The 26773-nt window shown below is 49.4% G+C and overlaps 1 protein-coding gene across 1 annotated transcript in view; it reads right to left on the bottom strand.

Annotated features, from left to right (window-relative positions):
• The window catches only part of SMAD6 (SMAD family member 6), a 166689-nt gene that overhangs the window by 42021 nt on the left and 97895 nt on the right, over positions 1 to 26773 (bottom strand). Inside the window, exons 3-4 of the mRNA XM_018069593.2 lie at positions 7883 to 7990; positions 486 to 583 (exon numbers count right to left, since the gene is read on the bottom strand). Of these exons, the coding sequence (XP_017925082.1) occupies positions 486 to 583; positions 7883 to 7990 (206 nt within the window). The remainder of the gene's footprint in view (positions 1 to 485; positions 584 to 7882; positions 7991 to 26773) is intronic.

A 26773-nucleotide genomic window follows, 5' to 3' on the forward strand; every position in this document is an offset into this window, starting at 1 on the left:
GGCAGTTAATTCTCCATCGGTTAAAGGAAAAACACCCCAAAACCAAACCAATAAAATCATTTCAACCAACAAATCCTGGACAACCTGAATGGCCAGGGAAAATTTTCTCTTGGAGTCTTTGAGTGGCTTTTTCCATCCTTGAAGGCTTCTGTCCAAATTTCTGTCACATTTCCCCAAACCTGCCCTAATACACCCAAGAACATAATTTAAATATGGATAAAAACAATACTTTTTTTTTAATGGAAAACTTAATCAGTGTAACATTAGGGATCTCCAAATACTCCATTTAGAATCAATACTGTGTGCCACTGAGGTTTGCACCAACATAGTTGCAGTATGAAATAGGCCTTATGACTTTGGGGTCACTTCTGCCCCTTCTGACCTTTTAGGACCAGGGGCAAAGCTCCTTTTTCCCTGCCATTTTTGGGTGAGTTTGAGGAAATGTGTGGTTTGCCTGGTTAAAAATGTCAAAAATCATGTCAAACCTGTAAGGGACCTGCTGCCTCTGCCACTGGGTTCCAAACTGCTCTGGCCAAGGGATTGATGGTCCATCCAGCACTGTCCTCCTCCAATGGGCTCCTGCCTTGAGGAGGAAACAACTGTGAGTAAACCCAGATGATGCTGGTTTTGGGCACTGACCCAGTCAGTTTATGTGGAAATGCTGTCCTGGGGGCTCAGACCCAGCACTCACCCACCCCAGAGCAGCCCCATTTCACACCTGGAGCACGGTTTGGAGCCCCTGACAGAGGTCACCCAACATCCCACCAGGCTGGGAAAATGCCTTTTTTCATGTCCAGGAATAAAAGCAAGTGAAAAGGCACAAAACAGCTGCAAAGAAAATCCAGCTGCAGACATGGAAGCAGAAACTGGGATTTCCTGGATCTCATGGAATCACAGAATGGTTTAGACTGGAAGGGACCTTAAAGCCCATCTCATTCCACCCCCTGGGGTGGACAGGGACACCTTCCACTATCCCAGGTTGCTCCAAGCTCCATCCAACCTGCCTTGGACACTTCCAGGGGTGGATCTTGGACCCAGACAGGATCCCTGCCCATCCTGAGGCTGCTCCAGAGAGGTTCCAACACTTGTTTAAAATCCACATTGACCTCCCTGTCCTGCATGACCCCAAGATTCACTTCCCTAAATGCAGCTGATGCTTTTCTTCCCAACGTTGTCTTTACAAACTGTCATCCAAATTATAAGATGCCACCAATGTGCAATTGCCAGCATTTAAATATATATAAATCTTAAATATAGCGCTGCTTAAACCAAGGACAGGGTATTATTTCAGCAAGCAGCGTCTTACTGCTTATCCAACGCTATATAATCATGGATGTGCACTATGGCAGGAAGAACAATGGAGCTTTCATGGGATCTGGAGCAGCCCAGCATCTCCAGGGGCACAGGTATGTGATGGAGTCCCCATTCCACCAGGAGTGCCATCCATCCCGGCTCCTGCAACAACAGCACATTGTTCCCTGCTCTAATGTGGGCAGGAAAAACAGAGCCCTCAATTGTGCTTGTCACAATGCACATATAATTTATAGTAATGTTGGTTATTAAAGGATTTCTAGTGATTAACAGCAATGTGCTCTTTCACTGCCTTCCCCCCCCCCTTTTCTTTTTCCCCTGCCTGTCATAATAACAAACATTCCTGGGAGATGCTCTGGAACACATCCTATAGGTCTTGGCAGACAAACTGAAGAGAAGCTTTTGAAAACCTGCCAGTCTTATCTGACATGGATCTCCCAGGTACTATAGGAAGCCAAATCCTCCTGGGTCCAGGAGGACTGTGGGTGGTCAGGAGGGCACTGGAGCCTCTTCCCAAAGCCAAACTGCAGCCAGGACTGGGGGAAAAAGGGACCAGCCCTGCCACTGTGTCCACACCAGCACCCTCAGCACCATCAGCAGAGCCCAAACCTGCAGGCACAGACTGAGGGTGCTCCAGGTTTTCAGGAAGGAAAATCAATTGCATCATTTTCTGTCCTTTTTGTTTTGTTTTGTTTTTTTTTTTAATCTCTAGTATTTTGTATATTTCTAGTCAAAAAGAAGGATGCAGGGGTCAGAATATAAAATTAAATCGCGAATAAATGAAACGTAATATTTTCACAAAACGAATAATTGCCACTTATATAATGTTGCAACAGCTTGATTTATAGGTTATTTTAGTGCCTCAGAAATGGGGTGGAGAAATGGACCCCCCCCATTGCCTCGATGCCAAGGGGTGGTGGAGGCTGGGGGGACAAACTGCACCCCCATGTCACTGCCAGGGAACAGGAGCAGGGGGTGTCTGAGCCCAGCCAGAGAAACCACCACGAAACTGCTGTGCCACAGCTGCCAAAAACTAAAACGCCTCATAAAATCAGGCTGGTTTTGCTGGCAGCTGATTTTGAAAGGAACCAGGGGGAAAAAAAGTTTTGACAACATCAGAATGTCCCGTTTCCTTTGTTTTGATGACATTGCCACGATTTTCCAGTTCAAACCAACTTTGCATTTTACTCTTGCAAATGTTACACTCTGTGCAGTAACACACTGTGATGGGAGCTTGGACCCTCTTCAAAATGGAAAAAGCTAAAATCAGAACAAGGCGTTTTGATAAATCCAAAGTTTAAAAAAAAAATAAAAATGTTTGAAGTATTTTCCTCCACGGAGAATTTCCCAAGTGCTGGATTCCACATCCCCAGACCTCCCTGGCATCTTGAAACCCTTCCTGCAGGGGGTGTGATCTCACCCAGCACCTCGGCACGTGCCCCCATCCTGGGCGAGCTGTGGCTGTGGCAAAGCCCATCCCGGTGGGTGCAGCCACTCTGGGCCACCTCTCCTGGGATGTAGAATCACAAACCAGTTTGGGCTGGAAGAGACCTTAAAGGTTATGGAGTTCCACTCCCTGCCACAGGCAGGGACACCTCACTATCCCAGGTTTGCTCCAACTGGCTTGGACACTCTCCAGGGATCCAGGCAGCCAAGAGCTTCTTGGGCAACCTGTGCAGGCGCTCCCCGCCCTCACAGCCAACAATTCCCTCCCAATATCCCATCTCTCCCTGCCCTCTGGCAGTGGGAAGCTATTTCCTGTGTCCTGTCCCTCCATCCCTTGTCCCCAGTCCCTCTCCAGCTCTCCTGGGGCCACTTTAAGCACCAGAAGTGGCTCTCAGGTCTCCCTGGATCCTTCTCTTCTCCAGGTGAACCCCCCCAGCTCTCCCAACCCGGCTCCAGAGCAGAGGGGCAGCATCACACCCACCCTTGGATCTGCCTGGGGCATCCCTGATGTGTGACAACACCACGGCCACTGTGGCACGGGCAGCTGCTGGCAGGGCTGGGAGCATCCACAGGGCTTCTGCTGCATTCCCAGCGGGAGCAGAGCCGCAGGTCTTCTCCCAGACAACCTGGGCCATCTCTTGCCTTGCCAGGAGATGCCCATTTTGCTGCCTTTAAATCCCAGCCCAGTGATTAGTTTTGTGGTGGCACCACGGCAGGTGCTGCGTTTGCTGCCCATGGACCTCGGGGGGTGAACTGGGGCCACAGCAGCCAAATTGCTCAGGGATGGGCTGAAAGGAAGTATCCTCCAAAACTGATCAGAATCAGGAAGAAGAAAAAAAGAGACAAAATCCAACAGAAATTCGCCAAATGCCTCATTTCACCAGGAATTAAAGTTAATGGGTTAATGGAAACTCCACAAGGCAGGAGCTGCTGAGTTTCCAGGCTTTTCAAGGCCCTTCCCACGAGTATCTGCTGTGGGTGGGGACAAGCTGACTCACAGTTTCCAGGGCTGTAGTAACATTTCAACACCCCGGCGCTCCAGCCTTGGGGACTGATGGCAAAGAGCACATTCCCAGCAGAGCAGTTGGGAAGTTTTTTTGACAAAATGTTTTCTTGGGTCAGAAAAACATCAGTTTGGCAAAGCCAAAACTGGTTTGGTTGTTTTCTGTTGTGTTTTGTTTTTTGGTGGGTTTTTTTTTTCGGTAGCAAACTACCAGTTTGCTGCTTGGAAAAGTTTTCTTGGGAGCAAGCCTGGATTTCTAGTCAAACCCACAGGGGGAAAATCATCTCCCAACTGGTCCTCATGGGTGGTGGTGGCCCCTATCCATGGTGGTCCCCATCCCAGGACAGGCCCCCTGCCTGGAGCAGGGACATGGATTTCTTTAAATCCCTTCTAGGTGGAGCTGGGCCAATTTGTATAAATAATTAATCAGTTATTCAGGGAGAAAGAGTCCAACTTTAAGGCTGGAGATGAGAGCCCTGAGATCTTGGGTTCAGCTCCCTAGTTTGGGGCAGGACAAACAGGGATTAAAAGCCACAAGTCAGGCAGTGCCACGAGTACAGGATTATCCCCTGTGCTGCTGCTTTCATTTTTAGGAAAACAAACTCAAGCCATCCCAGAAAAGCCCTGCTGCAATCCAAGGAAAGCACTGGTGTCTCAGGTTTCCTAGGACAGGAAGGCTGCCCTCATCCAAACCCAGTGCCAGCTTCCACAGCAGAGAAAAGTGTTTTTCTCCCCTTAATAGAAGATTACTTTTAGTTCTTTTCCCATGGGAGAACAAGCCAAAGGGACACCTTGGCTCTTGGTCAGTCATAGGGTGACTGTGTCAGTCACACAGTGAAACATGAAGCATCTTCTGTCTTTCCCAATGGTGCTGAAAATCCCATCTGGGAAGATCAATTCTCCCTGAGCAGCCTCAGACACCTTCAGAAAATCCAGAGTCACCTCAGGAAAGTAGAAAAGGATGAAGAGCTCCATGAAGTGTGGAGTCCTTCCCTGGAGACATGGGGAAGGTGATTGGCAGCCCGTGGGCTTTCCACTGGCCACGGACACGGGGCTGCCACCAGACCTTCCATGTCTTCCCTGGTGCCACTGACAGGCATTTTCCATGTCCTTTTGAATGGATGATCCAATAAAACGAGGCATATGAGTGGAGAGGATGAAGGCATTGATTCCTGAGCCTCAATCCAGTGCTTATCCAGGAGGATTTCCTACCTCGTGGTGGACTGTGAGCCTCCAATGGATCCATGGGTGTGAGCACCGGGATCGGCTCCCGGGACTCGCACGAGGAGGTACCGGAGCAAGATCCTTCCAGCAGGAAGGAGCCCACAAGGAAGAGGGAGAGGGAACTGGGACAAGAGCCTGGAGTGACAGGACAAGGGGCAATGGCTTCAAACTGACAGAGATGAGGGTCAGATGGAGTATCAGAACAAAGTTCTTGGCTGTGAGGGTGGGCAGGCCCTGGCACAGGTTGCCCAGAGAAGCTGTGGCTGGCCCCTGCATCCCTGGAAGTGTCCAAGGCCAGGCTGGATGTTGCTCTGAGCAGCCTGGGCTAGTGGAAGGTGTCCCTGCCCATGGCATTAAAGATGATCTTTAAGGTCCCTTCCCACCCCAACCATTCTATGATTCTATAAGGTGGAGAAGGGGATGGGGAGGAAAAGTCCCATTCAGCCACTCCAAGGACGGTGCAGCCTCTGAGGGTGCTGCAGGAGAGAGATGGACACACTGAATGCAGCCACCCACCTGCAGGACAGCACTCTGGGGATCTCCAGACCTACAGAAACTCTTCCTCTCCCTCAGCCTCATCCCCTCCCTCCCCAGCTGCAGGAGGACCAGCAGCCACCGAACCCCTCTGGCTGGAGGAGCTGAGCAGTATCACACAAATATCACATAAACCAGCTGCTCTGCTCCAAAGGAAGGGAATTACAACCAGAGGAGCCATCTAAAAATCACACCACCCCTCACAAGCACGCGGGAGTTTGTCCTTTTATCATTTATCCAGCAGCCTGTGGAGACAGTCTGCCTTTCTGGAGCCTTTTCCAGGCAGATAACACCCAGTTCTGAAACTGCCCTTTACTTTTCTGTTGGCTTGGCTTTGGTGAATTGTCATTTTTGAGCTGGAAAGGGACTATTTGAGTAAGAAAAACAGCCCAGCTCTGTGTGTGCTGCCACCACGCCGATCCAGCAACAAACTGTGGAATGTGCCAAGCCCAGTGTCCTTAAAAAAAATAAATTTCCCCCTCTCCATGTTTACCCAAACAATTTGCAAACACAAAACTGGAAGTTCCTCGGGCGGGGGGAGGATTAAAAAAAGGATTATTTTTTTTGGAGCTGGTCCAGAGAGCAAAGGGACTATATGTAAATATATATATATGTATGTATGTATGTATATATATATATATATATATAGGTCCAAAATGGATTTTAATTGAGGTTTGTTGTGTCCAGTGGTGTTCTGCTACAAGAAGGAGCTAAAAACACAGTGGAGCTGGAGGAGAAGGGAGGTTGACCTCAAAGCAGACCTGAGAAAGGTCAGACCTAAATGGCAACCTGTCCATTTATGCAATAGTTTGCTCTCCTCTTTCTGAGGGTATTTTCTGGGAAGGGCTGGTCCGAGCCAACTAGGGCAGGCTTGTAAAAAGATAATTTTTCTCCCTCAGAAAACACAAAGACAGACAGACTGGGCTGCTGGCTTTTCTCCCTTCCCAAGATCTGCTGCCCTGGGCAATTTGCTGTGTTGCAGCAGCTCTTTGCTGGAGTGACTGAGTGGCGTCTGGGCCGCCCCAGAGCAGACGCCAGTCACTCCAGCAAAGAGCTGCTCACCACAGCTTTGGTAAATATTTTCTGCAGTGGTGCAGCAGCGTCTGACAGAGCAGCACTGTTATTTCGTAGGCATCTCCAATAATAACTCGGGGAGAAGCAGCCACAAGACATGAGCAAAAGCTGCTGCCACTGACCAGAACTTTAGAGAAGCAGGAACAGAAGTGGGAAGAGAATAGAAATAGTGAGTGAGTCACTGGCTGGAGAGGCTGAACCCAGCAAGAGAAGATTAAAAAAGACAGGCTTCAAAAGCCGGTCCCAGGACGCGGCTGCGGGATCAGCACGCACTGAGCTGATGCTTCCCCAAATTTCTTGCAACCTCAGAATGGGGACATGAAAACCATTATGGGAGAAAGAGAATATTGTCTTCTCTTGTTTTGAGCCTGGACCAAAGGGAGCCAGAGGCACTCATTGCTAAAGAACCAAAACTGCATCCCCTCCTGTGTCGAAACTGTGTTTCGAGTGTCTCTGCTGGCAGCGGGATCTCCAGGGCTTGCTCATGCAGAAGTATGTGAAAATAGAAAGCAGGATTAGGGAGGAAAGGAGCTGACCCTGAAGTCATTGGCACTGCTGGGTGTTACTGAGAGCAAATCACCCTTAAATAGACACCAGGACACAGCAGGACATGGTTTGGCCCAGCAGTAGCACAGTTGTTACTTCGACACCCGGCACAGGCTTTGCTGAGAATGGAGATGGTGTTGGAAGCCAGTCGGGTCTCCAGGGAATCTTCTCCATCCCATTGCCACACCATGGAATGAGAAAACCCCTCTCTGAGCAGGCACCCTCAGGGGTTGGTCCTTCTGTTGGTCTCCAACTGTGCCGAGAAGCCGTCTCTGTCCAGGAATCTGCTGGCTCTGACATCCCAGGCTGTTGCGAGATGATCAGAAGCAGCAGCTCCTTCCCTAAGGCTCCGTGGGTGCCAGCAGCACCTCTCCCTGCTGGGAGCCATCCTGGCCACCAGCACAGCCACACATGGGTATGCCAGGCAGCTCTGGGGGTGCAGGTGCTCTCTGCAGACCCCTTTCCATCCTTTGGGCACCATGACTGGGATTTTCCATAGCATTTATGACATGGACATGGATTTATGACACTAAACTCTTTCACTGGTACTTTGGTGAGTCAAGCCCTTGGAGGGTGTAAACTGGTGTAGCACCTTTCACCTTCCATGGACAGTTCCCAGCCAAAATCTGACCATTATTTACCTTAGGTGGGTGATGACCTGGGACCATCCCTCACCATCCTTGCCCACCCTTCCCAAATTCAGCCCGTGTTAGAACCGACCTGGCACAGGGATGGAAAACTGACCTGCTGGCTGGAAACAGCTTCCCATGACCCAGCAGGCTGTCCTGGAGTAACGTGGGATGAGAAGGAGAGGATGGAGCGCTGCCAGGAGCAGAAACTTGGTGATGATACCTGATAGGAAACAAATTTTACATAAGGTGAGTGGGTTTTAGTTCTCAGCCTCTTTTTATTCACTGGTAAATGATTGATGCTCAGTGATCAGATGTGGTGAACCAAGACCAAACATGCAACGAGAGAGAGAGAGGAAAGTGTAGAAGAGCTTGGCTGAGGGATTGGGTGTTGGATCTGCAGGAATCAGGTCCCAGTAATTCTTGTCCCACTTTTCATGGGACCATCTCTCTCTTCATTGAGCTTCACCCAGCCCTGTGGTGGGACAGCAGCTGCTCAACACCAGCTAAGGACAACAGTCATTTGGAAGGAAAGACAATAAATTGTGCTGCATTAAAAAGAAGAATCCCCAAATCCAGGTTAGGACCTGCCAACACATCCCAAAGCCAAGGGCTGTGCCCACAACCTCTCCTTGTGACACGAGGTGTGTGACAATGACCCAGATCTCAGTGAGGACCATCCCTGTGCTCCCCACACACACGTTCCATGGGCAGGAGCACAGGGTGACGTGAGCCATCCGTCCCCACAAGGGTTATTCCATCATCATCAGCCAAACAACAAACACTCCTCCTGGTCCTTAAACCACGGTGGCATTTTTATTAGCTGAGGTTTCCTCCTCCTTTTTCCCCTCCTCCTTTTTTATGGCCTTATCCACAAATGCTGAGAGCCAGAGGGAATTATTTGTTACTTACATTAAAGCAAGAAGCCATCAGACCACAGCCCCACAACCACTCCCCGTATCATTATTTTCTTCTTTTTGGATTTCTGTGAAGCTCATTATTAAACCTTAGCTAACACAGACATCTTAACAATGCACCCAGTGCTAATAACTGCTAAGCAGCATTATTAATTATTGTAATTACGGCATTTAAAATCTATTCTGATGATATTAAAGAGAATACTTTCCTACTTTTCCAACCAAGAAAAAAATCCACAAATGTAGCTTATTAACACTAATTCTATTCATATTGGTAAAACTATTGTTAGATTTCAAAGGCAGCTGGTCTGGGCCCTAAAAAATAGATCATGCTGGGATGGCAGGGCATGTTCCCAAACTCTGGTGTGGCTTAGCTGGGGTGGGGACTGGAGGGAGCTTGGCAAGATGAGGAATTCAAAGCCTGACAGTCCCCAGTTAGGAGGGGCATAAATCCATAAATCTATAAATCCATACATCCCTCTTACAAATTACATCCCCCCTATAACCTACATCCCCCTTCCATCCTCCCTAAAGCTGACTGCAGTGGGGTCCATACAGGCTTGGAGAACCAGGATCACCTTTCCAATGGGTGGTTATGTGCAAAAGGTGGGAATAGGAATGGCAGGAAGCCCCTATAGGCTCACCTGTGGTGAGTTATGGGCACAACACAGGGCTGGGATCCTGTGACAGCCTCTCTCATCGCTGACCCTTGATCGTAACGTTTGGTGGAATTATTCATGCTGAGCCCAGACACCCAAATGGCCACATAAACACCGAGCTGCCCTTTTAATTAAAGATGTGCAGAGATAAAAAGCTGCAGAAAACAATTTTCAACAATTAAAAATAATATTAGAGGTGTTTGTCTACCCAATCTGCATGTGTCCTGAGCAGCTCAGGGGCAGCTGGCTGCATTTTTACCATTGTCAGGACTTTTTGGAGCGATTCCCTTCGCTCCATGGGCAGGATGAACCCGCGTCCAGACGTCTCTTTGCTCCAAAGAGTTAAGATTTCACTTGTCAGGCTGTTTTTGTTTCTATTCACATGTCAGTGCCTGTCATTTATTTAGTCAATGGGACATGTCCAAGGGATGGAGACAGACTGGGTTAGTCATTCTGACCGTGGGTCGCCAGTCACTGCAAACTGCCTGAGGTCATTTCCAAAAGCGCCACTAACAATGAGAGGGAAGCTGGGCCCGGGAGACCTGCAGGAAACGCCGTGGAGATTAAAGACAGAGATAGTCCTTTGCAAAAGTACACTGGAGGAATGTTCCCTATGTTCTGTCAACAGAGTTTCTTCCTCGCTCAAGACTGTCTATTTTAAGTCTGAGCCCGCACCGAAAATGGAAATCCTTGCTCCATGGCTATCAGTGCATCTTGGGTTTCTGGGGCTGCCGCAGCGCCACGGCCGAGGAAATGAACCCTCCAGCTCGGCTGCGCTGCTGGAGCAGCTTCAAACAATCCCTCCTCGTGGCAGCTCTGTGCTGGTCAGAGCACAGGTTGTAAAACCCAGCTGGAGCCCACGGCACCGCCCAGCGTTGTCTGTGAGCATCGTCCCCACCGGTGTCCCTCAACATCCCCCCAGAGCACAGAACCCCAGAATGGATCAGGTTGGAAGGGACCACTGGTGGGGTCATCTGGTCCAACCTCCCTGCTCAAGAGGGTCATCCCAGAGCACGTGGCACAGGATTCCATCCGGCACACCAGCGCCAGGAATGGCACCTCAGCCCACATGGCAGCTGAAAGCCAAGCAGGGCTGCCAGGGCCACAGCTCAGGCTCCATCCACACTTCCAGGACTGCTTTAAGGAAGGGACTGGAAAAGGAGTGTTGAAAAGAAGTGTTGAAATGCACCCATAAAGATTTGCTGCAGCGTCTTGGGCTGAAATGGAGCCCCGTGACTGCAGATTTGGGGGAACAGGAAATTCCTCTGGTCCCATCTGGGCATCAGGGCAGGGCTGGAACACAAGAGCAGCTTTGGGGGCAGAGATGCACTTTTTGCTTTTTAAGCAGAACAGTCCAGGCTGCTCTTACTTAACACACAAGGTACCTCTGGGTGTTTTGGAAAACATTAATAACAACCACATGATTGGTGTAAAATGCTGATTTTTCCATCCAGACACACTATTGTTTTCAGATAAATACATTCCATCGAGCTTTTTTCTATCTGGACTTTCTGCATCTGTGGCTTTTGCATCTCAGGCAGACAGGAACGGGGGTTTGACCACAGTGGTGGCCCAGGAGGAGCCACCAGATCCCGCTGGCTTGGGAATTAGGGAGGGGGGCTAAACTTTGCCCTTGGTGCGGGTACGACTGGTGAGGTACGACTGGACAGGAGCTGGAGGTAAGGAAGGGTCAGGAAAAGGAGCTGCACAGTGGATCTGAACTGCTCTTCAGAGACAGAGAAAAGCAGAAAATGCATTATTTTAGGATACAAACATCCATCACCGACACACACACGAGAGTATCCAAATTCCTCAGCGTGGTATTTACGAAGCCTGTTCGCAGACACGACACAGGCCAGCTCCTGGGGATTTTTCCACGTGTCGTTAAAGATTCAAATTACAGGGGCAATTTGGAGCCTTTGAAGCCATTGGTGTCGGTGCTGCCGAGCCCGGGGGCTGCTCCAGGCAGGGTCTGTCTGTGCTGCAGCCCGGAGATAACGCAGAGCCACCAGCGCCGAGCCCGGAGCCAGGAGCGGGCCAGGAATGACGTGAGGAGGCACTGGGGGGAATTTGCTCAGCCTGCAGATAAGGAAAGCATCCTGCTCTGAGCACGGGGTAAACAACTTTTAATACACAAGCGAGTTATCTGCAGAGTCCCACGGGAGGAAGCGGATCTGGCCGAGGCTCCGCAGGCTCTGCTGCGCGGTGTGACACGGCACGGAGCGGGGATAGACACCCAGCCCCGGCTTGGGGGAGCCCGGGAGGTTTTGGGGAGCCTGGCTGCTCAGGGGTGCTGGGGTCAAAGCCCAACCAGCTCACAAAAGGGAATGGAGATCCATGGATTTGCCTCCAGGAGGAGGAACGGCGCTCCTAGTCGTCAGTGGCCTTGTGGTTGCACAGGTAGGGCTTGAACCAGGAAGGCTCCAAAAAGAGACTTAAACACTCTTTCTCAACACAAAACTGCCAACACCAATCATTTTCCCCACTGATTACACAAAGCACTGAAAATAGGTGTGTTCTCATTGATAAGGCCAGGAGAGCACTCCTCAGATGGAGAAGGCCAGTTCTCTCATCATGGCATGGTAAGATTTGGGAGAAATAAAGAGATCACAGCCACTCCCTTGTGCTCCTTGTGTAGCTGCAGGGTTCATCTCCCTGCAGAACAGAGGGCTGGGACCTTGATGAGCATCACTCCCAGGTGGCATCTCTGTCTGGGGACAGGCAACTGAGGGAGGAGCTGCTCTCCAGTTCAGAGCCTGATTTACAGCTGAGGCCTCGGGCAAATCACTTACTGGCGTTGTGGTTTCATTTCCCCATCTCTAGAATCTCCTTCACGGGTGATGTGTGAGGGGGAATTAACAGTCAAACTTCATTTTTAATAAATATTTCAAGATTTGCCTCGTGTTTTATGAATACTTCTGAATGATCTTCCTGCCCTTGCATAAGGGTCTCTCCCTGCCAGCTCTTAAATCTCAGGTCCTCTCCCTGGAGTAGAGTGATGCCTCTGCTGCAGATTTGGGCTTTCAGTGAGTAACAATTAAGCTGCCCCAGTTAAATGTAAAGGCATGTGAAGAAAGTTCTGTGCTGGATGCCAGCAGGAACCACCAAACCAGAGGGTTCCTCTGCAAAAACTGAACCAAAGCAGCGCCCAGCACACGACGAGCTCCGAGCGACCCCCAGTACTCCAAAACTCTCCATTTATATGTGAAGCCTGACTAAAAACTCTGTTTTCACCCGTCCAGCGTGATCTGGAAGTGAAAGCACGGGCTTGAAGCTCCTCTGAGCTGAGGCCAGTGGAAATTCCATGTGGGTTTGACCCCAGGACTGCCACGCTTTAGTCTCTGCCTGTTTATTGTTACACTCATTAAAACCATCGGGGGTTTTTTTGCATCTTAAAAGTCTTTTCTGACTTCATAAAATATGTGAATGCTTAAGAAAGAATATGTGTGCAACTGTATAAGTAGTGACTAACGAGTAGGAATTTTGTGCTGTTCAAAGGGAGCGAAAGGAGCTGACGAGCCGGTGGCCTAACGAGTTAATTTGCCTCCAGCCTGCCTGGTGCCCAGCTCACCCTCCCTCAGACATCCCTGGTGATGGCTCATGAGCTCCTCTGCCCACACGAGTGATTTTAAGTTAAAGATTCCAAATTAGCTGTCTCAGATGTGCCCCAGCCCCAGGTCGGTCGCTTCCTTAGGATATGGATGCGGAATTTTGATCAGAAGAAATTCAAAGCGTTTCAAAATGAAGCAGTTTGACTCTTTGAGTTGAAACCATCTCCATTTCCAACTGATTCTGTTTTTAAAATGCTACGAAGTTTTGAGAGCAAACCCAGCCATGCATCCAACCAAACCAACATTTTTTGTCCGAGTCCTCATTTCCCAGAAAATCGTTGGTTTTATTCAGAAGTAGAACACAGATTTGCAGCTGCCAGTAATCCATTTTTATCCCAGATTTAATGTTGTTACAGACCTTCCTTTCTGGAGCTGCTGGAAGTTGATGATGTCATTAAGTGGGTGCCTTGCACTGTCAATAAAATTCATGACGTTTTGTAATCCTGGAATTCCCCAAACTCACCTCAGGCTTCAGTGGGGCCCTGTCTGAGGGATGTTTGCAGCTTATTCTCCTTGTGTAGGGAAATAAATCCAAGAGTTAAACCCAATGGAAGGCACGTTGCTGTCTGTCATAGGGGCACATGTTGAAATATGGCAGTGAAAAAAGCCAGCAATGCTCCAACTGCTGCGGAATCCCGGCGGAACGAGGCACATGGAGAATATTTTATATTTAGTCAGAGGAGGGGAAAGGCAGGAGCTGGATGATGTTGGGATTTCCATGATGAGGATCGTTCCTCCCTGCCATGGGAAAAGCTCCATGCTTTATTTGCCTGGTGACCAACTGTCTCCTGTGTTTCACACACCAGGCTGCTTCTGATGGAGAGCTGCAGCAATTCTGCTTCCTCTCTCCGTGTCCTTCCCAGCCCATGTGGCTTTATTAGCCAGGATGGGAAGGAGACTTGGAAGGCATAAACAAAAAAACACAACATCAGTTGCAAAAAAGAAACAGCTGGGTTAATGGTTGGACTTGATGATTGGACTTTGCACTGGATATTGGGAAGAAATTCCTGGCTGGGAGGGTGGGGAGGCCCTGGCACAGGTTTTCCAGAGAAGCTGTGGCTGCTCCATCCCTGGAAGTGTCCAAGGCCAGGTTGGAGCAACCTGGGCTAGTGGAAGGTGTCCCTGCCTGTGGCAGGAGTGCAACGAGATGAGCTTTAAGGTCCCTTCCAACCCAAAGCAGTCTGAGATTCCATGATCTTAAAGGTATTTTCCAACCTAAACAATTCTGCTGCCAATGGAATGGGTGTCACTGCCCAGCAAACACCTCGACAGCCATGATGGGAACCCACATATCCTGCTGCCTTCTGAGGGGATGAGCTCTCGGATCCCACCAAACAACAGACTGTGCTGCTGCCTGTGAAGTTCCCCTTTTCAGTTCTCCCACTGAATGCTTAAAGCAGTGGCTTGGCCAGGACAGACTCCCTTTCAGAAGTCAGTCCCATTTTACCCCTGAACGTTCGCTCTGTGTCCCTGGGCTGGACCTCCAGGCCCTGCTCCTGCCAGGGCTGCTCTGTCTGGGGTCTCCTCTGCTGCACGTGAGAAGGTGGAACAATGCTGCCTTCTGAGCACCCCTCCAGCACACAGGAGTTGGACATTGTTTGCTTTTCCTGTTTTGTTTTGCATGGAGTAACTCCCCTCTCTGCAGTCACTTCGGCTCCAGAAGCAAGACTATTAATAAACTTAACTGCTTGGGAGAGTCCAAGCCAAATGCCGGCCTTTGAGGGGAAACAAAGTAAAATCTACAATTGCTCAGAGCCTTTTCATCCCTGGGAACCTTCCCAGGCACACGTAGTGATTATCCACCGCTGGAATGTCACCACCTCAGCAGTGACACAGGGAGCCACGGACCACAGCAGCCCTGCTGGGGCTGGGCTGAAGGAGGTCTGTAGGCACAGCAGATGCTTTCTCCAGGTTGGATGCTGTCTGGTGGCTTTTATCAGCTTGTTTTGGGTCTAGGGATGTCATATCCAAGGGGACAAGGGGTGGCCCTGTGGTTAAGGCGCAGAGCTGGGAGTCAGGGTCTGGGCAGGAGGTTGAGACAGTCCTTTGGTATCTGTGTTTTCTGTGCTGGCCCCACCAGGTTCTGCAGAACATCAGCTTTAAGTTTTTAAAAGAAAAGCAGCTCATTTATTTGGGAGTCCAAGGTCCAATTGAAGCAGCCAGTGGGGATGAGAGCACAGCTGTAGCCCCTGGTGCACGTTCACTGTTAAATCTTTCTCCAGGCTCAGGGTCAGACTCTCAGGCCAAAGCCAATTCTAACAAGACCAAGGGTGTCCAGCAGCAGGAAACAGTCAGGGATCACAGGGAGGGGCTACTTTGATGGTGGGTGAGATGATATTTAGAATATATAGAGGCAAGTACAACATCCAGCCTACAGGTGGGACCAGAGGTCCCATGGAAACAGAAAAGGAAGAAAACCGTGTGTGAAATCTTGCTCCAAGTGATACTTGAAGCCAATGGAGTTGCTCTGGATCTGTGCTGGAGAAGCCAAAACCAGATTTTAGCACTAATTTTGGAAGGAGATGCATGCAGAAATGACACATGGTTGTAGGACCAACAGAGGAGGTTGAAACACTGAGTACCTGTGCCATTCTGGGATGGATCTCCCAAAGAACAGAGGGGTTTAGTCCTTTTCCTTTTTAAAACTTATAAAATTAACAGACATCTTGGTGAAACAAGAAACTGTGCAAGCCAAGTGTTCAACTTGCACCCACAAACCACAAACCAGTACCTGGCCCCTCCCCACCTCCCAAAACACACCTGAGCCTAAAGCTTGTAAAACATCTTTCACTCAAAACCCCTGAATAACTACAGATTTCACTTTCTTCTAGAATCTCCCTCATCAAGAAGGCCTGGCAGCTTCATTTTGGTTCAACAGCTGCCTCTCCTTGGCATTAACTCCCCCAACCAACACTGACACGGGTCACCTCTATTTTCCTCCCTATTCTTAAATGAAATCACTGTTCACAGATGAGGTCTGGTGCCTCCACCAGGGTCATCTCTACTTGCCCTTGGCCTTCAGAACATCTTGTTCCTGTGCTTCACCTACAGACTGGGAACACGTTCCCCCTGCTCCCCACAGAGTGAGGCTTTGCCTCTTCCCTCCCAGCTCCATGTGCCTGATCTGCAGGAACTTGCTTTGGCACCATCAGATTAGCTGCTGTTAACATCACTTATCCTGCTGCTGATTCTTCCCAGTGAGCAATGAAATTGCTAATCTGGGCAGATTAAAGAGAAATGTTTCATCATCCATCCCTCCGCTCCAGCTGCTCCATGAGGAGGCGAGAGGTGTTTGGTTTTGGGAATTGCTCACGGCTCCATCCCACTGGAGCAACACTTGGGTCCGTGATGGAGACACAGCCTGACAGGTCTCAGATATATGGGGGTGTTTAGCTGTGAAAACGATTTTCACGGTGCTTTTCCTCAACCTGCTGCAGATGTTTTGTGCCCCGTGAGGACCCGGCCCGAAGTGGCTGCTGTTTTCAGCACACACTTCCCATGTCCTTCAGCCTCTGGGTCAGCCAGACCCTCCAGCGCTGCTCCAGCCTCCCCTGAGCCCTTCTCCGGGCTCAGCTGGGGAAACTGGGAGATCTCACTCGGCATGGCCTTATCCAGAACACACTTCTCATGTTTTACCCTGGTCTTCTCAGAAAGCCAAAGCTTGTGTAGCCCTTCTCAGAGGATCTCACCACGAGCACATGGTCCCCCAACCAGGGCAGGGACTTTTAAAGCCGTGGGTCCATCACCACCTAATTTGGCAGCAGTGTGGCAGGTTTGGCTCTGCCACAGCCAAGGGGGTCCATGAACATCCCACCTGGGAGCAGGACAACCCCCGGGCACTGCTGCTGGGGGAGGGCCAAGCTACAGCTCAGGAGATGGGACACCAAAGAATCCACGGGCAGGATGGAAATACTGTGTCAGAAAAAGCTGGAAGTGGAGGCTGAGCTTTTCTTGTTACCAGAAATCCCACCACGAGGCAAAAACAGGGAGGAAACCGGAGCTTCAAAACTTCTGCTGCTCGTGGAGCAAATTATTTTGATATATGTAGGGGAGTACCAATTATTTTTATATATGTAGGGGAGTACCAATGGCTTCCTTAAACCTCCCTCTGGAAAAGGTGGTGGCCACTGACCCCACATAAAATGTAACAGTCTCCCTCCAGCCTGGATCTGTCCCCAGTGTTTCCCATATCCCTTCTTTTGTCTGATCCCTGGACAGTGTGCTCTTGGAGCAGGGGCACTGCCAGCTTCTGAGCTCCAGCAGGACCCTGCTATAAACCACAGACAGCGAAGTTCCCACTTTTCAGAGCCGTGGATGAACCCAAGGAAGCAGGACCAGGGGCAGCAAAGACTGACTGCACCCTCTGCTACGAGGCAGAGCCTGTGCTGTGCTGCTCTGCTCTGCCCCGACGGCGTGAACCCATTTAGATTTAAACCAAGCTTTTCACTTGCCACCAAAATAAGCAAATTATGGAATTGCTATCCTCCCCAAACCACAGGGTTGTTTTAATGACCTTCCATTTAAGCATTAAGGAGTGAAATGTCTAATCCTGTCGAGTGTGTAAGAATGTGACTCATTCCCTTAATGCTGTGAGCTGCCTCCTTTTTGGCAGCTGCAAGGAGAGCAGTGTTCAAAACGGCAGGGTTTGGGTCTGCTAAATGAACATGATAAATAAATTCTAACTGCAGGTAATACCTCATATAACATGTGTGTGTGTGAAATAATATTATTCCAGTTGCCAAGCAGCAAACAGGAGGTGCAGTAAAAGAAAGAGATAAACCCCCTGAATATGGGCGTGCTCTCAGAGTCATGGAATCCTGGAATGGCTTGGGTGGGAAGGCACCTCAAAGATCATCCTGTTCCAACCCCCTGCCATGGGCAGGGACACCTTCCACTAGCCCAGGTTGCTCCAAGCCCCATCCAACCTGGCCTTGGACACTTCCAGGGGTAGAAGTTGGGTTTATGGTTTACGCTGGGTTTATCAGGTCTTGCCCAATGATTAGCACCAAGATCTGTTCTGTCCAAATAAAAAAAGAAAGGTGATGATTTACAGTCAATCAGGGCTGTATTCAGACCTCACAGAAACCCCTGAGTGTCCTGCCACTGGCAGTCCTGAGCTTCCCACCAGGCTGGGAATGGACAACGTGACGGGAGAACTCGTGACGCTGTGGCTGTGACCACCTCCCACGTGGGTGGGTTCTGCTGCTGAAAAGGGTGAGGGTCTTGAAGTCAGCCCCTCAAATTTACCTGTGATGTAGCAGAGAGCAAACAAGCAGGAACAGCCCATGGCTGTGTGTGTTTAACTGCATCTGTTGTTCATGTACCCGCTTGTTTGTCCACACGTTGGGCAATTAACGGGCCCAGCTCGCCCCTAATGGGTTTTCATCAGCAGAACCCAAACCACTGAGCCCTCTCCCACAATTCTCCAAGCAACAGAGCTGCTGCCTTAGTCTTCCAACTGGAAAGGGATAATTGCATTATCAGGGAGAGCTCTGGAGATCTCCCAGGAGATGTTCTGGAGCTCGCAGGGTCAGGTTCTAAGCACTCGTGATTCACTGGAATAAACAGTGGGCTGCGTGTTTAAACTTGGCTCTCAAACTGGCTCCCAGGAAAGGATGGCCCACACTCCCCTGCATCAGCATGGGACAGGATGTCTGTGACAGGGGTGGCTGGAATGTCCTTCAAAATCAAAGCTGAAATTCTAAACTTGCTTCTAAAACCTGGCCTAACCCACACAGACACAGAAGTACAGGCTCCCAGCAAGTGTGCAAGAAATGCATTTGTATTTCTTTTCCCTTTCTGGGCACTCTTTTAGCTCTTCTCTGGCTGCAGGTGATGCCCCAGCCCTAGGCAGCCATGCACTGGGTGTTAGAGGCAGTGCCATCCATCAGTACCCCCAAAATTATGCTCCTTTCATTTTTATATTGAGGACTGCATTGGACCTGAATTGCATCCACTCAAAACCCCCCTCAAACTGAGCACCAGCTTCACAGAGCTTAAGCTGGCAGCTCAGAGAAATCAGAAACAAACTTAATGTGAAATCTCACTGAAAAATTAATGCTGTACAGTTAGTCCACAGAAAAGACAATAAAAAACAAACAAACGAAAAGAGGCAAAGGAAGCACAAAGCAAAAGAAGAACAAAACAAGCCCCAAGTAAACTCAGTGTACTGAGCTGAGGGACATTATTTATTGAGAGTGACCTTTGCTGCAAATGTCCCCCCTATTTTTTTTTCTGTTTGAAGATCAGCTCAGTTAAACTGAATTTCACACCTACTACATGTAACATCTGACTCTGTGGCTTGTCCAGCCTTCCAGTTGCATTCCCAGTAGCCAGAGAGGGACCACTGGCATCCCAGCCCTGGGTGCCTCAGTAAACAGCTGCCAAGAAAGGCCCGACCCCTGGATTTAGGGATTTAAGGTTAAGGATTTTCAGTAGGAGTCTCTTCTGTGCCCACAGTTTTGAACCCTCAGGGCTCTGTAGACGTTTCTATCAGCCCTGGCCATCACTCAAATCCTTGCAAACAATGACTAAGAGGAGCCCACACATGGCTGTGAGTGAGCACAGCCTGGCTGTGTCACACATGTGGCCATGGGGGGGCTGTCCAGACATCCCATCAGGACCAAGGTGAGGATGCATGTCTTCAAACCCAAGGAATTCTGTCCCTGGGATTCAATTCTGTCCCACCAGCATTCAACATGGCCAGTGTGGAAACCCACTCTTGCCATGACAACACTGCTGGGGCACCCAAGCTGAAAAGACCAGAGGCAACTTGGGTCACCATCCCCACACTCTGGTCACGCCTCCGTGGCAGCTCTGACAGCCTGTGAGTCACCCAGAGAAGATTAGAGGAAAGCTCCCTTCTGTTTTAATGAATGAATAAGCTCTAAGGTTTTTCTAGGGTGTGGAAAAAGATAAGGCTTAAGGAGGAAATGCAATTGTCTGTGTAGCCTTCAGGTCTACCTTGTGCTTCCAGCACGTTCCTAGAAACAGCTGGCATTGGATCCTGTAACTCCTTGGTGCCTTTGGATCACATTCTGGACTAACTGGAACCAGAGTACCTGAGATCCTGATCACAATACATTTCACTGGGGAGGGTTTATAGGTTTTATGAAGGTCTTCACCCACTGCCAAGTCCTAAAAGCCTTTAGAAGGATCATTCACTGGAGCTGTCACCATGCAGGGAAGGTAATGGTGGAAGAAACTGTGCTGAGCCTACAGGGATCCCTGGAAAGCTGCAGAGGCAGCTGTGGCACCAGGAGCATCCACCACACACCTAAGTAAAGCACAGAGACAGGCTGTGACCCTTATTGCAGATCCCAGGCAGCGGCAGAAAGCAGCAGTGGCTACACAGGCTGCTGTGACTGATTTTTCTGGCTTACACCTCCAAAGGTTTGGATATTCTGTGGGTGGGAGGCCCACAGAAGAGCATCTCTCTGGCTCTGCATTACAGGTTTGTGGACCAAACCCTACCAGCACTACACCAGGTCTCAGGGAACAAGAACCTGCTCCACTCCCACTGTCCTGACAGCCAGAGCTCAGAGCTCAGACTGGAACAACGCACAACCCGCAGCTCCATCGCTGAAGGCACCTCCACTCTGCCCTGGAGGGGCCTGGGAGGGCTCAGCCCATCAGTCGACCTGCTGGGCAGAGCTGGCAGTGATGGGGACCCTGGCAGGGCTCTCTTGGAGCATCCCCATGGAGCCTGAGTGGGTCCTTCACTGCAGGTCATTTTTCCCTATTTTTGTCTCTCCGATTCGAGGGGTTTGAGGTGGGTTATCCCATGGGGTGTGCCATGGCCAGGCAGGCTCCCACCCTGAGGAATGCAGGGCAGTTCAGAGCCTGGAACACCAGCACCATCCATGGGGTACACCCTCTTCTGCTGGGATGGTACCTGGAGCTGCTCCAGGGAAGGCTGAAGCCTGGGCAGACACAGGATCCCTCACACTGAACTTTTGGACTCCTCACAGCATGAAACTGTATATTATCCCCTCGCTGGCCCCAGGACATGTCTGTGAAAGATGCAGCCAGGAATACTCAAGTTCACCCACTGGGGAAACATTGTGTTACGTGAAGATTGCAGCCTTCCCCCCTTATCTGGGAGGCAGTTGATGAAGGGCCTGGCGTCAGTCTGGCAACTCTGATGGCTCCCATTTAGCACCACAGAGCTGCCTATCAGCAGGACGCTGGGGCAGATAGCACAGGGACTATCTAATCACATACCTTTTGCATTAGTGCTGCCATGTATTCCTTCCATTTACAATCGGGACCAGCACTGAATTTTCACAGGAATGAACTGTCAACAACCCCATCCTTCCCAAGGCCTAAAAATGGGTGCTTTATCACAGAGGCCAGTAGACTTCTTTTCTTAGACTTCCAGGCAATGGCCGGAGCAGACTTGGAGCCCCCACGAGCGAGACATGAAGGAGACCTTTTTGAGATAACAGCAGTTCACTTGGCTCTCTCAAGAATGCCTGATGGCTGTTCCTTTTCAAAGCCGAAGTAAGGAAACCAGCTCAATTAGAGCATATCAAGAAAACTTTGTGTCTCCCGGTTTGTTTACCTTTTATCAGTGCTCTTAATACGCTTTCCTGCTTTTCCAAGGCGAGCAGGAGGGCTTTGCTTCGCAAGAAAAATGGAGGAAGAGGCAGTTTTTTAAAGGAACAAATCAGAGTTGATAACAGGGCACAAACCCTTCTGGGGCTCGGCGTTTCGCTCGGTTTGGCTGCGTGATTAAATTTCATTTTGCAGCAGTGGATGGTTGTGTTCAGCACACGTTGCCAACCTATAATCTCTCAGGTCGTGTTTAAGTAGTCTGTGTAACTATTAGTTCTTTCGTGAGCCAAATGCACATTAGGACTTGTCCTAAATGAAGTGCCCGGTGAAACATCCTCCCTAAGAATGGCATCTCCCAACATTTTTCCGAGCCAAGCCCTGACTCGGCAGCAGACTCGAGTTCAGCAGCTCTCGGAGCCTCCATTATGCCATTAATTGCAGGCATAATTAACGATGGCCAAGTCTCACAAAAGTGCCAAATTAGATTTCACTTGAGACAAGCAGATGGATTTGGGATGACTGGATCAGGCCAAACCCTGCCTGCCACTGAAGCCTGGAAGTCTGGTCACAGGCAGAGAATCAGATTTGCTGCCTTCACATGACTCAGCTTTCCAAGCTGGAATCAGATGCTCAAATCCCCCCCAACCAGAGATGTGGACACGCAGTTCCCCTCAGTGCTTCTGAAATATTCTGAAAATAAAGGTTTCCTTTTGGAGGTTGGTTGGTTCATCCTATTTTTATATAAGGCTTTTGTTCCTCCTGCACCTCTCGCTAGAACCCTGCCAGTGTCCTGCTCCACCACACAAACTCCTCTTATGCTGAGAAGGGGAAATAATAACAGAAAAAGGAAGTAAATCCTCCATTAAAATATGATTTTAATCCACTGAAAGCCCTGGATGAATGTTCAGAGGATTTTTTATATTTCAGTGACTTGGTTCCCACCTGCTGCATCCCAGCACCACACCGAGCTGTTCAAACCTTGCTCTGTGCCCTCTGCTTCCCTCCATCGTGTTTGAAACTTCACTGATTCCTTTTTGGGATGATTTAGGAGAGGGGGAACACAAAGCCTGTGCCAGTAAAGTCCAGCTTCCAGCTATCTCCATCTGTAACTCAGAGGTTGGGCTATTAAACATCCAGCCTCACCCTGACCCTCCAGAAAACTAATTTTACTCATTTCCCACTGGGAGATAAAATGCAGGTCTGCTCCCATTCCAGAGTCCCTTGGCTGGGACACAAATAGCTTTGGAAACACTCTTATCTATGCTCAAACATCCTTTCAGAAATATATAACAGCCTGCAAGGGGCTGTCTTGGTACCACTAAGCCTCTTCATGTGAAAAATGGGAGCTCAGCCCACAACCAGAGCTTGTCAAGGGGATTTGCTTTCCTCTTAACACCAACATCCCACAAACCCAGAGGGAGGAACATTTTACTTGCAGGAGAAGCTTCTCACACTCACCCTGAAGGGAACCTGCCCACACATTTCGGTTGCCCCTGAGGGTTGAGTCCTACACACGCTCACGGTGAGGTGACGCTGCACCCCCGGCACGGCCCCAGCCACGCTCCACGAGCTCACTCTATCTCCTGCCTACAGTGCTCCTGTCACCCAAGACAACTTCTCTGGGATCCCCTGTTTTTCACATGCTTGACATTTTCTAAGGTTCCTCTAACCCAGGAGTAGCTGCAAACAAACCAGGCTTGTATCAACCGCCGCAGGCAGGAGCGGTTCGGAAACGTGGGTGTGTTGAAATCTGGGCTGGAGCAGCTCTGGGCTGGCTGGGACATCCTCAGGTTGGTGTCCCTGTGCTCTGACAGCTTCCTGAACCTGACCTTGCTCCCAAGTCGGTGACACTTGGCTCATGTGGGTTTAGATTTCTCAACCAAAGCTTTGGCACCGCTCCGGTGACGGTGCCAGGGAGGAACAAGCCATCACTGTCTCCTGACACATCCACTGCCCCAGGACATTCAAACCCTGTCTGCCCAAACCATTAGACACATTTCTGAGGAAGGAAAGGAAGAGCTGGGCTTTGTACAGCAGTAACAGTGAAATCCCAGGGTGCCTCTCCTCCCCTCCCCTCTGTGCCAGCCAGACCTGCTCCCTCACACCTCTGCAAAGGGGCTCCAGGGCCTGGCAGTGATGGCTGCGAGCCCAGGGCTGTGTTTGGGTGACTGTCTCCTTGGCAATGTGTAGAGCCAGGCTTGGTAGGAGTTGCTGAGGAAGATTTTGGAGCCTGTCTTGGACTCCTGTCCCAGCAAACCTCAGATTTCCTCTCCCAGAGAGCAAGCAATGGGAGCACGGAGTCTGGCAGTGCCTTGTGAACCCTCATCCCCATGTGCTTATCCTAAGTTCATCCCTAGGCTTATCCCTAGTGCATCCCAGGCTTTTCCTCATCATGAGGGAGCAGGCAGGGCCATCACAGTGTAAGGGAGATGCCCACAGGGTGGATAAATGTGCTATTAGAGAGGCAGAGCTGGAAGAGTCTCCTCCAAACATCTCCCTTGCCCACTATTGCCCTGGGGACTATTCATGGCACGGATGCTGCCACCCAAAGAACAACTGGTTCCCAGTGGCTCCCAATCCCTCTGCCTGATGGCTCCCAAATCTCCTGTGCTGTGGAGCATCAGGAGCCCTTTGCAGACAGCTCATCTGTGGCTGAGCTGCAGGCTCCTTCCCATGGCCTCGAGGGTCACCGGCGCTGCCGTTTGGGAACCACAGCTCTGGGGTTGTGGGGATGTATTTCCAGCGCCCTGCACTCCACACTCTGGTGTCTTTAAAGGCTGACACGTTGCAAAAACAAGAACAAAATGTTTGCAGTGCACTATCAAACCTCAGTGGCTTCATTTATCCCCCCAGGACTGGTGTAAATGGTCAAACAAGATAACTGTGAGCCCGGCCCTGAGCCCGGCCTGTCACCTCCTGGCCCAGAGCCTGGACAGAACCATCCACACGTTTTCCAACAGCTCTGTTTGGGAGTTGTCTCTCCCCAGCACTCCAACTACCTTTGTCCTCTGACGAAAAGCCTATCTCCCACTATTCCTGAGGTTAATCACTCCAGTGATGGCATTTTCTGCTGAGACAGTTGTTGCTGTCACCTCTGAGGAGCTGCCAGCACGGTGGTTGCAGGATGGAGTCTGAAATGCCCAGTAATCCCTTAAAATCTGCAGGATTTCATAAAGGAACAGCAGATTTTTTTTTTTTAATTCTTTCATTTAATAACATGGATGAACTTGCCTGGATCACTCACTGCTCTCAGATATTTAGAGATGTTTTATTTTCCCTTTATTTTACCTCTCGTACATTCTCACTGCACATCCCCAGAGTAGAAAAGGTGTCTCCTCACGTGCTTATATCCCAGAAAAATAGAAGGGGATCTAACATCCCCTTCTAACATCGTTTCACTCACTTAATGGAACACATTTTTACATGCCTTCACCCCAGCTCTGAAGCTGGAGGCTGCTTTTGCTTGCCCATATATTTTTCATGCACTTTGTTTCCTTATCGCACCATATAATTTTCAGACAAATGAAAACCTGGGCTTTCACTTGCACAAACACTTGGCCATAAAAAACTTGTCATTGCCAACTCTTACAAACGTATCCTCATAGCTTTTGGGGTTTGTAAAGTCCTGGGAGACCTGTGAATGGACCAGAATCTCGACTTTCCCTTTTTTTTCAGGAGTCATTTTCTGGCCTTTGTGGTTACAGAGAAAAACAAAAACCCCAGGAACCCCAATAATGCCAAAGGTAGAAGGCAGAGAAAAGAACTCCCTTGTTACAACTTAAAAGAATATGCATTTGCAGGATTTTTAATGGAATCTGGTGAGTTGGGGTTGGCAGAGGCTTGGAAACACAGCCCAGGACTCTGCTCCAGCACCTCCTTTGGAAAAGGGGTCCAGTGCAACACCCACTCCCTGCTGGGGACTCTTACCCTGGGAAGAACTTCACCATGGACTCAACATCACCCTTTCCAGGCTGTTTTTCAACTTGTTACAAAAACTAAAGATGCATTGTATGTACAGGCTGCCTCTGCCAAGACAAATAAACTCCGAGATGCCTTTTTTTCCCAGGCATTCGCAAACGAACGCAAATATTAACAATCCCTACGTTAGACCCAAACTCCTGGGAAATAATAAAAGAAGGTGACACTGTAACCCTGTGCCTTAAATCATGTGTGTAATGCACTCCTGTCTATCTGCTGCTTTCCATCCAGAAGTAATTAATAGATAAGTGATAAGACAGAAAGTAATAATTCCAGGAAGCAGGACAATTAATTTTTATGAAGGGCTGTGGCACTGCTTGCTTTCCCTGGAGTGATCTGGTGGCAAAAAATTCAGTGCTGGTGGGGAGAGTGGTGGGAATTAAAGATCAGTGGTCCCTCTATTGCAGCCCACAGGAAGGGTGCAGGATGGAGGGTGAAGGATGCAGAGCCCAGGGTACCTGTCCCTCCATCAGTGCAACTCCATCCACGTTGGACACACAAGTATCACACTGTGGGGGCTTCTAAAATAATGGACACATCCCTAAGACCTTCTGATTAAATGATTTATGACAAAATAGGTGGAGAGGAGATTCCACAGGTGTGTTGTCCCAAGGATCTGTGCCTGGCTTTGCACTGACTTTGCTCAGCTTTGCCTCAAAGGCACAGCAGAGCCACAGAGAAAGAGCATCAGGCTCTCAGCACATCTATATTCCAGCCTGGTATTTTCACACTCAAAAGCTCCAGAAAGTCTCTTTGTGCTGCCACACAACTCTTTGGGAGCAGAATCTGCTTGCTCAACTCCTGGAGAGTAATTGCAGGCTAATAACATGTGCTGGCATGTGGCTTGGGATGTGAAGTATGTGTGTAGGTGCCTCTGGAAACATGTCACTTGGAAAACACCCCTTCAGCCCACAGAGCTACAGCTCAACAACAGGAATTCCTTCAGATCTATATCCATTCAAACTCTGAAGCCACTTTTTGTTGCTATGTCAGGCAACAAGTCAGCAATAAATGGAGGAATTTACACATCAGACATCTCAGATTCCTCTCCCTCCTTTCCCAGGAGCAGGATGAGGGGACAGTTAATGATCCTGGTTTATAGTATAAACATTTTGACAGAATATATTTTGATACCATAAATTTTAACAGTTCTGGCTGTTTTTAAGCTCTGTTTTTCCCCAAGCAAGAATCTGTGTAAAGTAATAATATCTGAAGTGTTTCTTAAGGAGCAGAACCTGTCCCTAGGAAAACATTCTCCTTCCCTTAAAATAATACAGCTTTGCCT

Source organism: Manacus vitellinus, unplaced genomic scaffold, assembly GCF_001715985.3.
Source record: "Manacus vitellinus isolate BGI_N305 unplaced genomic scaffold, ASM171598v3 scaffold_16_pilon, whole genome shotgun sequence".
Classification (NCBI taxonomy): domain Eukaryota; kingdom Metazoa; phylum Chordata; class Aves; order Passeriformes; family Pipridae; genus Manacus; species Manacus vitellinus.